The sequence below is a fragment of the Talpa occidentalis genome, unplaced genomic scaffold, assembly GCF_014898055.3.
Source record: "Talpa occidentalis isolate TD23 unplaced genomic scaffold, MPIMG_talOcc4v2.1 talOcc4.4, whole genome shotgun sequence".
NCBI classification, from domain to species: Eukaryota; Metazoa; Chordata; class Mammalia; order Eulipotyphla; family Talpidae; genus Talpa; species Talpa occidentalis.
This window is the reverse complement of record NW_023604295.1, coordinates 85585016-85599142: the sequence shown is the minus strand read 5'-3', so window position 1 is coordinate 85599142 and position 14127 is coordinate 85585016. Positions and strand designations below refer to the sequence as shown.

General features: G+C 39.2%; 1 protein-coding gene across 1 annotated transcript in view; it reads right to left on the bottom strand.

The window, feature by feature from the left end:
• IGSF10 (immunoglobulin superfamily member 10) overlaps window positions 1-14127 on the bottom strand; it is a 29843-nt gene that overhangs the window by 5200 nt on the left and 10516 nt on the right. Inside the window, exons 6-7 of the mRNA XM_054700733.1 lie at window positions 1749-6029; window positions 390-1293 (exon numbers count right to left, since the gene is read on the bottom strand). Coding sequence (XP_054556708.1) covers window positions 390-1293; window positions 1749-6029 — 5185 coding nt within the window. The remainder of the gene's footprint in view (window positions 1-389; window positions 1294-1748; window positions 6030-14127) is intronic.

Genomic DNA, 14127 nt, shown 5'->3' with positions numbered 1-14127 from the left:
TTATGCTAAACTTTAAAATGCTTATAGAAGATTCTGAAGAGTGAAAAAATGAAGTGTATCTCTCTATAACCTTGCTTGTATTATGAAAATTCCACACTTTTTGGATAGAGAGATTATGAATACCTTTATACAGTTACCATTTGCAAACTCTTACAAGTATGGAAGCAAACGAGATTTTTATTCTATAAATAAACTCAAGTAGGCCTTTAGAGTTAGTCATGTAAGAAACTTGGTTTTTATATTACAATGATCTTAAAATGATTCTCTATAGAGAATTGCTTTTATGTGCACAGTTTAAGCCCTCTAAAACTGACTGCTATGAACACTTTTTACATTTCATAAGTTGTGAAGCTGAACAGATAAAATGTCAATAAAAAGGTGCAGTTTACCTGAGCCGCTGGTCAATGACAACCTTGGATGGTAGCCTCCAGATTATTTTGGGTTTGGGATCCCCAATGGCTGAGCAGTTCAGTAGTAGTTTGTCCCCCAAATTCACCTCAATCTGTTTCTTAGATGCAAATTCTATCCTGGGGATGGTTTCCGGCTCTTCCAGGGTAAGAGTCACCACCCTTCTCTCTGAGCCAGTGGAGCTGGTAGCAATGCATTCGTAAGTGCCTCTGTCTGAAGAGTCTATATTTTTTATATACAAAGTCCCATTTGAAAATAAGAACAGTTTGGAACTGATGAGCTGTAATGGTTTCACTTCAGTGCCATTGGAGAGGACCCAGTGAACACGGGGCTGAGGAGTTCCTTTGGCAGTACAGGGCATTTTCAAACTTTCACCCCAGCTCCCTGCAATGAGTTGCCTCTTTGGCTCTAGAATAATAGGTGGGGGTGCAATGACTTGTATTTTAACCAGCACTGACTCCTGACCAGCAGGGTTGCTGGCCATGCATTTGTAAAAGCCCCGGTCATAAATGCTGAGATTGTGGATGACCAATGTTCCATCAGATGTCACCAGGGTGGCCCCCCTACTCCCCTGTGATGATTCTGAGACCACTGTTTGGTTTGCAAGAATCCAGGAAATCACAGGCTTTGGCCTCCCTTCTGCTCTACACTTCAATTCCACAGTGCTTCCAGAATGAGCTGTGATTTGTTTGGTTTGGCTCTCAAGTATCCTGGGGGGATAGGAAACCACGGACAAGGTGACATGAAGGTGGTCTGTGCCAAACTGATTGGATGCTGAGCACAAGTACTGTCCACGATCCTGAATGTCCACTCTTTGTATGGACAGGGTGCCATTGGGAAGCACCTGGAACCTGCTATTCTGTTTCTCTCTAGACAAAGCAAGTCCTGACAAAAAGAAAGAAGTTTATAGCCATAGATAATCAAGTTTAGATAGAAAACAAATTGTTCAAGTAGAAGTCTCAGGAGGAAATCTCCTTTTTCTTAAGCTATTGAGAACATTTAAAATTAGAATACCTAGTCTTCAGTTGCTAAATTTATTTCTGGATTCTTTTATCCCCAAAATTTTAATTTAAAAGCCAGATGGTTCAACACAGTGACTAAATCTTACTTCTTTGGACCTGCCTCCAGAGCATTTCAAAAAATGTTCTTAACTAACCTGTCTTTTAAAACCTAATGAATAAAATCATGCAAATGTCAGATGAAGGTATTAATAGTTTCTGTGTCTTAGAGAAATGTGGAACTGGTGTTGATTCTTTAGAAAGGTATTCCCAAACATAACACAATCTTTCTCTTGTCTTATAATTAAAGGAAAGTTTGTATAAAGAAATAGTTTCAAATACCTGATGAGACTCTGGTCCAGTGGATGGTGGGCAAGGGGTTTCCAGCTGCCTCACAAGGAAGGAAGGCATCTGAGCTAGCTGCAACAGTAAAACTTGCTGCTTTTCCTCCAATTATTCTGGGTCTTTCAAATATATCTCTAGACAAAGGGTCAAAGGAAAGTTCAGAATTTGTTATTTCCTGAATCGGTGTCTTATAAAAGCCACTTTTCTTTGCATTCTTCCGTCCATCCCAGTTTGGACTGTGAGTAGTGTCCCCTGGCAAGCTTGGAGAAAGCAACATGCTCACTACTGGCTTTTGGCCTTTTTCAACAATTTTTGGGTACGACTTGTGCCCAAAGTAGTTTTCTGACCAAGAAGAGGGAGACAAATTAGAGTTCTGTGATTTAACTATTTTTAGAGCTGGTATAGGGGTAGAATATAATAGAGTGGAGTAGATAAAGTGGGAGGTTCCACTTGTGAATTTGGTGAACTTTGGCTGAGCCGTGGGAGCTGTTGCAACCACTGCTGCTAAGTGCTGTGGACTGGCATGGTGCCTTGAGGTTTCATGTAGCTTGATCATTGTATCTGTCATCCTGAAAACAGGAGCTGCCTCCCTGTTGGTGATTGTACTCTGATTACGCAAGGGAGGGGCGGTGAGGCTAGGCACGGGAGGGGCGCTGCTGCTCAGGAGTGATGGCACAATTGAGCGTCCAATGACTGTTGCCCTTGTTGGGGTCTGCTGTCGTCTGCTGGACAAAATTGTTTCAGAAGTAGTTGTTTTCTTCAAAGTCTGAGTATTCTCTTGAAGTAGTTCTTTAACTACATCTGTCATATTAAGGGTTGTCACATGAACACCAATTGTACTTGGAATTCCTTTTGTGTTTTCTAAGGGGGGATGAGAAAAAGCAGAGATCCTGAACTTGGTTGGAGTTTCAGCTCTAATCAGAACAGGTGTCATGGCAGTGGATGTAGTGAAGCCAGAATTCTGGCCAAGAGAGTTGTTTGGGTCATTCCTCTTTTGAGGCTCCTTTTTTCTTTGTACTTTCCGTGCTCTGGGTCTGGCTATTTGGAGTTTATTGGTAGTGATAGATCGAGGGGCCATAGGAGTAGTTAACATGTCTATTTGCATTAATATCAAATCTGTTCTTGATTCTTTACTTGAGATAGCAGGAAGAGTAGGGGCAATGAGTGGGAAGGGCAGTCGCTTAATTTTCAGGAGACTCGTAGGAATGTTCGGTTTGCTGGTATTGTGAGTGGCAGCCAATGTTACAGATGGAACATGCATCACACTTGCTGAGAGTGTTGTGAAATCAAAGGGTGAAATTTTATTTGTGGGTAAAGAAGGAATTATTTTAGGAAGTGCTGTGGCTATGCTTTTTTGCAAATGAAATTCATGTTGATTCTTTAACCTTTCTTTTTGGATATGATTATTTACAAAGATTTGATGCCAAGGAAGTTTCCTTCTTGAAAATCTTGTAATGGCTATAGGAGTGGGTACAGATGTGTTGGTGGTAGGACCTGGAAGTGGCAGTGTAATCACTGAATCTCTTTTAGTTTCACTTGTGTTACATGCACTTGGGAAACTGGAATCTGTTACAAGAGTTTTTTCCAAAGATATGGGTATTGGGATATGAGATCTGATTGTACCAGTTGGAGTCATTTGGGTACTTTCAGTGCTGAGATATTTTATTCTGTGTGTTGTTTTCTCAATAGCTGCATTTTGTTTGTTCTCAAGTAGCAGTGATGGATTGTTCACTGGACTTGTAGGCTCCCTTGTTGTGACTCTGGCAATGTCAGCTTTAGAGATGGTGACAGGGGAAGAACTTGGAAAAGACAATGCTACTGCAGCAATGATGATCCTTTCTTTGGGAGAACAAGCTGGGCATACCCTATTGGGCTCTGTGGCTAACAATGCAGTAGTGCTTTCTACAGAAGAACCTCTGAATGTTGACCTTGCAAAGCCGTAACTGCGCTGTTGGGTAATTGCAGTTTTATATGGGCTGATGATTCGCCCCCTGCCCCAAATTTTCTTCCATCTTCCAAAACGTCTGGACAGTGGGAAATTAGTTGTACTGTTTCTAGGAATTTGTACATGAGAATGAACAGCAGTGTATGGGTCCAAGACCTTGGAGGGGCTAAGCTTTTGAATACTGTGAGAACGGACATGATTGTTCCTGGGCTCGCTGACTCCTGTCACAGATGTCTGATGATTATTTCTGCCATTTACTAACCCTAAGAATGTATGTGCTTTGGTATTAGTGCCACTAGACATTTTGATATTCACATCTTTGATCTTAGTTGCCACTGGTATTAGGGATAAACTTTGCAAATGCTCTCTTTTCCTTCCCACGAGGTCACTATCCTGAAATTCTGTCACTTCAGAGAACAGTGGAAATAAAGTTGGCAGATTTAGGCTGGTTATGCTTTGCATTTTGTTTGATGTGGTTGGGTTTCTGTCTTTTGGTATGGCTGTAGTTTTAATAGATAGTTTGAAATCTGTTGGTTTTTCAGGTGGTGGTAGTTGTGAACTCACAATTGGGGCGCTATAAGTGCCAGTAATACTATTTGTCACAGGGCTAACAGATATTTTTCTGGCATCAGCTGCCATTGTCCTTACCAAAACATTGGGTGCTTCAGTTGCCAGGATCATAAACTCTTCATCTGGCGGGAGCATGCCTGAAGCATCTAGTTCCTTGACATGTATTTCCCGGAGTTGGGTGGCTGGTAGAAGTGGCCTTACTGTGGTATTTTCTTTCTTCTCTGGCATAGTATTCTTTTTAGCTTTCTCCAAAAGTGTGGCCCAGTGTTGTGGGTCAATTTTCCATGCAGAGGGAGTGAAATGCCTTCTATGCTCTTTAAAACGTTGGCTTGTTGCTTTGCCATGCTGCTGGTGTCCTGACATCCAAGAGTTGTGCTTCTTACCTGTGCTTGCAACTTGTTTTCTAGACTCAGCCCCAGTGGAATCAAGCTCATCAAGTCCAGATCCATCTGTTTCTCCATTGTACTCCACTGCCCTTTGTTCTTTTATTTTGACTGAAACTTGGTTAATCAAAAAATCAACCCCGGATGGGTTAGCGGCTACACAACAATAATGACCTTGGTCTTTTTGAGTTATCTGTAATATTCTTAATGTGCCATTGTGAAGAATTTGCTTATCTCTCGAGGATTGATAGAGCACAATATTTCCTGGAAGAACCCAGCTAACAGAGGCATCTGGGTTGCCAGTAGAATGACATGGAAGGTCTACTGTTTCACCAGTAAAAACTGTGTGATAAGCCCCATTTTCCTTATAGGCAGCTATGTCGGGCTCTACCACAGTTACCCTATAGGAGAGCATATCTGCATCATCATTACTAGTGCTTATGCAATGATAAATGCCTGTGTCAAACCTATCAGCTCTCTGGAGCTTCAGTTTCCCACTTTGATCTATTAGGATTCGCCCATCCTCACTCACATAAGGGGCTTTCACTTTATTCCCATCAGCTAGAAGCCACTCCAAATGTGGGGTAGGGTCTCCTTGACCTGGGCAGTCTAGGTCAATGGTCTCACCAGCCAAAACAGTATGTTCCAACTTAGTATTATTATTCCTGGAAATCATGGTCCATTTATATTTCTCTGGCTTCATTTCAACATTTGGTAAAGTGACTTGAGAACCACTAGAGTATTGTATCTGCAATGTACTAAGTGTGGTGGCAGCTCTGTTTAGCTTCAAGGAAATTTGGTCTTGCATCAGCCAAGAGGGCTCAGCTCTGAGAACTGCCTCTATATTTGTAAATATGTCTTCAGGCTTAGAAGCCACCTGTTTATATTTGTACCAGAGTTGTGGTATTTCTGTGAGCAAGTGGCTCCTTTCTAGTATCAGTGGAGAGTCACTGTACAAAGCCAGAACTTGCCACACTGGCTGAATGTCACTGTCATCTATGTTACACATCAGAAATGTTGAAAAAGGTGTATTTAGCATGATATAGTTATTTTCTTTGTTGAATGTAATGGATGATGTCCTTGAAGGCTTCTGGATACTGCAGACCATATTAGCTTCATTTCCAGACTGATCTGTCATATTCAAAGTGAGGGAGCCAAAGGGTTCTTTGAAATCTTGGGAAAAGAGGGACACAGAACCATTCTCTTCCAGAATATTCAGGTTCTTCAATTTCAAGGATGAGTCAATGGTCGGCTTGGTACACAGGAAAGCTTCAGCTGGGACCATAGCTAAGAGCTTGTCTTTAGAGGTCCTGGGGTTCATGCAAAGTGGACATTGCTGAGAAGTGGAGGGACTTCTGTCTCTTTTGCATTTTATTATATCTAGGAAAAAGATAATTGAATTATTTCTAGCATGGCCTCTTTATGAACTAACACTTAGACATTTTGAAGAAAAAGTTTTTGTTATACTTTTGAACCAATTTGTAATTTTAGTGTTTCATGGAAAGTTTTTCTTATTTTTTGTCTTTAAATTAATTTCTAAAGATTATATTGATTCTTTGTGCTGCCAAAATATAATATTCATAGACACAAGTATTTTGTCTGTTTTGTTCACTGCTTTATTTGCTATGTCCAGAGAGTGCCTAATATATATTTGTTACTTAATAAGTATTAACTAAATGAATTGTTTCCTTATCTACAGAAACACTATAACATTCCTTGCTTTTCATTTATATAAAAAGTTGTTACTTTCTAATTTCTCATTTTAATGTTTTAAGAATCACATTTCATTGTATTTCAAAGATAACCTGTTTGATAAATTATCATTTATAAATCCTTAGATGTCATAAAAAAAAGTGTTTTTCTATTACACCAAAGAACATTGACCAAATTGCAAGATATCTTGCCCTGATCCAGGTTAAAAGTATTGGAAAGGGAGAGAAACAGATAAAAAGAGATAATTCAAGGGATCAATGATAACTTAAGCAGATTCTCAGAAAGACAAACAAAAGAGACAAACCTTTATTCAAACTCACAATGATGAAATAAAGCACACAAATAAAATCAGAAATGAAAGGGGAGAAGTTACAACATATAATGTGGAAATGCAAAGGAATATAATAGTTTTATGAACATGTATATGGCAACAAATTGAACAATCTAGAAGAAATGAACAAATTCGTGTAAACATATAACATCCCAAAGCTGGATCAAGAAACAAGTAGAAAATCTTGACAGATCCCAACTAAGGAAACTGAAACAGTAATCAAAAACCCCCCAAAAATAAAAGCTTGGGTTAGGAGAAAGATGGAGGTAAAGTGAAGATGCTGGGCTCTCCTACTCCAAATATTCATAACTAGGATGCAGCAGAATAAAGCCAATAGCCCCTGAGGGAAAAAAAAGTTTCTACAGCACACACCAGGAGCAATGGTCTGACAGCTAAGGGGCCTGGCAAGCAGTGGAACAAACCCTGCAGGCCCTGGCAGCAGGACCTGATTCCCACTGGTTGTGGCTCAGAGCAGCAAGTCAGAAGAACACTGTGTGGAGATGAGATAGGAAGGGTCCCAGGACAGAGACAGAGCTTTGCTCTTCCCTTCATTAAACAAAAGAATAAATAAATCACCATAAATTTCCTTGGCCCATTGTTTTTCTTTCTAGTTTTAGTTAGTCTCCAGCTTATTCATTACTGTGCTATCTCTATATTTTAAGTAACCTGGCTATTGCAAAAGGAGGAAGTTACAAAACTAGATACCAGACCAGTTCAAACTGGAGCTGTGGGCATAACACGAATACTACCCGAGATGTTCATAATCCCTGCAAGTGCATTTGATTGGTACTCACAATTAGCAACAAGAAATGGACTTTGGCCAAGTCCACTTTCCTTGCTTTTTCAGCCAATAAAGTTAAATTCTTTGTTCTCAAACCCCAGCCCTAAAACTTATATAAACTCCAAGTCCTAAGAACTCAGAGAGCCTCTCATTTCCTATTGGGTCTCCCCGGAGCTCTCTTCCCTTGCTCTTGCATTTTTTTCAATAAACACTTCCCTCACTGCTGTCTTTTCAATCTGGACAAGAAGTTCTCAAGCATCTCTACAGCTTTGAGAGCAAGACCCTTTGGTCAATTCCTCAGATTCCCAGCAGATGGAGCCATGGACATTGGCTAACTAGCCCTGGGCTTCTCCATCTGCATTGTTGGAGGATGATATCAGAGGGTGATATCCCACCCTCAGCTAAGGTGGGACTTCAGCACCCTTTGGACATCAGATACTGAAACAGACTTCAACACACATGCCACTGAGAAGATTCATATGTCACCGAGCAGAAGATTGGTGGAGAGAGGAATCCAGAGACTGTGGTTTGGATTAGGGAACGGGTGCCAGTACTACTGACTTACTTAGGGGCCCCAGGAAGCGGGGGTTGAGGTTGTATGAAAGCACATCCTTGAAGGAGGGGAAAACTTTGTTGAGGAGCTGGGGTGCTCCACAGAGTCTGGGTCTCTGGTAAAGTTAAAAACAGAACAAAATCTCTAGTATACCCCTAGGACTGGTACTTATCTCATGAAGTACACAGAAAACATAGGGACTGCTGAATCTCTCATTCCAACCAGCAAAAGGGAGGGATATTGGCAGTGCCACAAACATGAGCCAACCACACTTCAATTCATCCATACCAATATCTGGACCCCTCAGGCCTCTCCCCATCTTTCTAACTCAGCAACTGCAAAGATCTGAGTACACACAGAAGACAGCAAAGATGCAAAATAAAATAAACCCACCAGAACTACATGTAAGAAAAGTAAAATAGCTTAACTCCCTAAGTTACTGCTACAGACATTAAAAAATAATAAAATAGGGAGACTTTAAATAGCAAAATAGGCAGACAAAATGATATAACACATAGCAACACAAGTCCTCAAAAGTATGATATTGCAAGGGGAGAACAATTCTTCAGAAACCAAATGCAAAAATATGAAAGATTATATCTCCCTATCAGATAGAAATTTCAGAATTTCCATAATAAAGAAACTAAAAAACTTAGAGGAAAACTCAGAAAGACAAGTGAAAATAATACAAGAGAACTCAGAGGTCAACTCCAAGAAATAAAAAAAATAACTCACAAGGGGCCTCCCAGGTGGTGCAAGGAGTTAAGATACAGCAATATGAAGCAGTCCACAGCTACTGCAGCATGAGTTCGATCCCTGGCAGGGGAGCTAACCTACATGGCGCAGCAGATCTCTCCTGACTTGCCTGTTGCTCCCCTCAGCAGTGTAGTTCAGTGAATCTGCCTGTCCTGCTCCCTACTGTGTCTCTGTGAATCCTTTTACCTCTTGCCTCTTTGGCCTGTACCCCAGTTCATGTATGCATAAATAAAAATCTTAAAAAAAAAAAAAGAACTCACAAAAGTTAGCCAGAAAATCCAACAAAATTCAGGAAAATAGCAAATTAAAATAACAAAACAAATTTACAAAGTAAAATCAGTGAACAAAAAAGTAGAAAATTAAGCTTTAAAAAAGAAAACATGAGAAATTCCAGTGAAGAGCTCAATGAATGAGTTCCAGAACTCTAGAGAAAGCTATGGAAGTGGAATAGACCAAACAGAGGATTGGGCTAGTGACCTTGAGCTAGTGACTAGCATCTAGGTGGAAGAAGAGAATGGAAGAAGAAGGAGAATGAGGAAAGAGAGGAGGAATGAGAGGAGGAAGAAGGAAGAGGAGGAAAGAAGAGGAAATAAGATGAGAAAGAGGAAGGAGGAAGGAGGAAAAAGCAAAGAGGCAATTCAAGAACAATCAGATACCATTAAAAAAGACAACTCTTCCCAGAAGGGGAAGAGAACTGAACAGAGAACTTATTCAAAGAAATAATAGAGGGAAACTTCCTATAACTGCAGAAGGAATTAAGTATACAAGTTCATGAAGGTAAAAGAGAGCCTGGTTACTTAAATGCAAAAAGACCTACCCAAGACACACAGTAGTGAAACTAGCAAGAGTTCAAAACAAAGAAAGAATATGATCAGAAGCAAGACAAAGACATCGACTCTTACCACTACTATTTAACATAGTGTTGGAGGTCTTAGACAAAGCAGTCAGACAAGAAAATTATATAAACGGTACCCAAATTGGAAAGGTAGAAGTAAAAATATCTCTATTTGTGGAATACATGATAACACACACATAAAACCCCCAAACCGGGCCTCCCCTGGTGGTGCAGTGGTTGAGCATTTGTTTGCGAAGCTGCCTGCAGCCTCTGCAGTGCTGGTTCAATCCCTGGCCACCAGCGAGGGTCCCACGTGGCACACAGACCTCTCCTGCCGCGCCCACTGCTCCCCTCAGCAGTGTATTTCGTCAGTCTGCCTGTTCTGTTCCCCGCTTTGGCTCTGGTGAATTCTCTCACCCTCCCGTGCTTCTGACTGTACCCAGTGCTTTGTATAAATAAATAAATAAATCTTAAAAAAAAAAAATCCCCAAAGCTCCATTCGGGGATAAGGTGGGGGAATCCATTAGAAATAATAAATACACTAAAGTGGGAGCCTACAAAGGTAACATACACAGTCTGTTGCATTTTTATATTCAAATAAAAATTAGCAGAAAGAAAATTCAAGAACACAATCCTACAGACACATCAAAATGAATTAAAAAGTAAATATAACCAAAGAGGTGAAAGTCCTGTACACTGAAAACTGTAAGACATTATTGAAATATACAAGATATAACACTATAGAAAAATATTCTATGCTCATGAATGGAAGAATTTTTTAAAATGTCTATATTATACAAAGCAATATACAGATTCAATGCAATCCCTGTAAAAATCTCAGTGGCATTCCTCACAGACAGAACCTAAGTCATGAATTTGGTATTACAAAAATCATAAGTAGCAAAAAAAAAAAAAAGAAAGAAAATAAATAACATAATCCTGAGTAATGCTCCCTGATCCCTGATTTCAAGCTATACTATAAAGCAATATTAGTTAAAACAACAAGATATTGAAATAAAAACAGACACACAGGTCAATGGATAAACATACACTTATATGAATAAACACACACTTATATGAGCAACTGATTTATGACAAAAGAGCCAAGAGCATGCAATGGAGTGAGAAAGTCTGTCCAATAAATGATGTTGGGAAAATAGGAAGGTCAATGAGAAAGTATGAAACTAGATCACTATCTCATACCATACAAAAAAATTAATTCAAAGTTAACTAAAAACTTGCATGTAAGACCTGAAACCATAAAACACATAGAAGAAAATATAGGTAATATACTCCTTAACATCAACCATAGAAATATCTTTGGGGATTCAACTCCAACAATAAGGGGGAAAATACACAAAAATAAATAAGACTGCTCCAAACTATAAAGCTCTGCCCAGTGAAAGAAAGTATGATCAAAACAACAAAAAACATACTATGCAATCAGAGACAATATTTGTGCATAATGTGCCTGACAAGGGATTAAAACACAAAATATATAAAGTACTCATAAAACTCAACAAGAACAATAAAAATTTGATTAAGAAATATGTAGAGGATCTGATTAGATGCTTCTCCAAAGAAAACTTAGAGATTGGTAACAAGCACATGAAATGATGTCCATCATCCCTTATTTATGAGGGAAATGCAAATCAAAACAATGAAATATCACAACACACCTATGAGATTGTCTATTATCCGAAAGAACGAGAAACAATAAATGTTGGGAATGATGTGGAAAAAGAGAACCCTTGTATACCATTAGTGGAAATGTAAATTGGTACATCCATTATGGAAACCATTATGGAGATGTTTCAAAAATTAAAAATAGAATTTGCATATGATCCAGTTATCATATGGGATCCAGTTGTCCCACCTCTGGGTATTTACCTGAAGAATATAATGGCACTCTTTGCAGAGATAGATACACCCCTGTGCTCATTGCAGTATTATCTACAATAGCCAACAGTTGGAAACAATCTCAGTATCCACAGTCAGATGACTAGACAAGAAGATATTATATATACAAAAAAAATGGAATACTACCGAGATATAAAAAAGTTAAAATCCTTCCATTTGCAACATGGATGGACCAAGGGGAAAATAATACTTAATGAATTATGTCAGGGAAAACAGAAACACTGTATGATTTCACTCATGTTTTTTATAGAGAAAACAAATGAATGAACTAAATAAAACAAAAATAAATGTTCAATCTATAAGGCCATAAGTGGTTACCGGAAGGAAAGGAGGGCTGGAGAAGTTCAATCAGGTTAAAGGTGTCAATTGCATGGTGAAGGATGGAATTGAAGTTTTAGTGGTGAACCTAGGTTTGTCATGATAAACACCTGACACATTGTGCTATAATTCTGGTACTTTAATAAAAATTAAAATGGTCACTGAAATACTTGAGAAAAGGTAGAGTTTCACCTTATACAAAAAATGCATCCTGAGACTTCCATTTTGGTCCTCCCACACCATGCATTTGACAGTTAAAAGCAGCATAAAACTTCTTAGAAGAGATCCTTACCACAGTGGCTGGACAGGATCAAATCACATTGTCACATGTGCAAAACTCACAAAATCTTAAGAAAGTCCCTGTAACCAAGGACTCCAAATCCATCTGTGTGACAGGAAATGCCACATGTGTCTAAATACTCAGCATTCTTCAGCAAATTTAATATTCTAAACCTATACAGAGGTGGTTGATGGTGATCCTGAAAATCTGTGTGCAGTCGTAAGAGACTGTTCTCAATCAAACAGTTGCCAACCAGCAGCCATCCACATTCTACATATCAATACCCTGAACTCCAAACCTTCTAAAGCAGAGAACAGCGCAGACTTCTGGCTTAATTAAACCTCATCACAGAATTAGTTTCACATTATGGTATGCTTATTATTGGTGGCATCTGAATTAGAGTTAGCAGGTCTAAAACATCAGGCATTTTGCCTCAGATGCAAATGTGATCATACCTCTTCCATTCCCTCCATTAAAGCAGGTTCTAGTTACACAGAAAAGCTTTACATTTCTTAACCTTGTCATGCCTTGTCAGGTTCTGGCATATACACTCCTTTCAATTTCTTGTGCACTTGATAGGGGAGGATCTGATATACCCTCTTCCATCATTGCTTAACTATTTACATCCTTTAGAACCCAGGAAGAATAGCTCTTCTTCCAGGGAGCTGCCTGCTATCTCTTCTGGGACCTTCCACTTCGAACCTACCCCTCATCACTAACTATTATTTTTTTTAAGATTTATTTATGCATACAAGAACTGGGGTATAGGCCAAAGGTGAATGTTGAGCAGAACAGGCAAATTGACTGAAATACACTGCTGAGGGCAGCAGCGGGCGAGTCAGGAGAGGTCTGTGCACCATGTGGGTAGCTCCCTGGCTCGGGATCAAACTAGTGCTGCAGTGGCTGCTGATAGCTTCATAGGTTGTGTCTTAACTCCTTGCACCACGGGAGCCCACTAAGTGTTATTAATATAATGATTTTTTTCTAGCTACCCATCTTCCCACAGACTGTAGGTTCTGTTCTTCTTTATCTGTATGTCCCAACCCCTCCATTGAAGGGAGGAAGAGAGGGAGAGAAATCTAGATCCAAGACCATATTTTCCTCATATTTTAATTTATAAATTGCTTTCCAGAATCATGTCTTAGCAATGAAGTTGTTTTACATTAGCAGCTGGTCAGTTAGCAATTTTTGATATAGCTACCACTGCATGCACACTGTTGCAGCTATATTATTTTCTTTTCAGTTGGTTTACATGCACTATTGGTATGATGTTTGCCACCTAAAGTGTATTTGTTAAGGTTACACTCATTACAACAGAGATTATTATGCATGTAAAAAAGCATGGGAACAGAGCAGCAGGAAATGATTTTAATATTTGTGAATAATTTGTAGAAAAATGGCCACAAATCCTCATTTTATTGAAAAGCAACACCAAGATCTTTGTGGAATCTAACAATGAAAGACACCCATAAACTGGTAAAATAGTGTTACATTTGATTAATGAGATATGTGCAAAAGAATTATCTATAAAATGTCAAATGAAATGAATGAATGCATGAGAAAATGTCACATCTTTTGGAATAGATGAAAAAATAAATCCAAGGCATAAGAAGTTGATGTGACCAATTCATGAGTCTTGTAGGGTTATCATTAAGGCATCTCAGTTGAAAGGAGAACACTGAATTATTTAGACACAAATGAAAGATGTTAATTCTAATGGGTTTTTCTAATATAAGATAAATAAAGATGGATGGACGGATAGACAGATTAAAAAAAAATAACAAGCATGGAGCCTTTTTGAGTCTGGGTAACAACCAAATAGAGCTGGGAGACTTGAGGATCAGGCCCCAGGCATGTCCAGGTGACTCTGCATGTTGGGGCATGCATGGACATATCCATAGCTGAGAAGAAATGAAACTACATCAGCACGTCATACCCAGGATTGACTTTAGATCGAAAACGTCTTGACAAACTTCCCACCATCAGAAGTG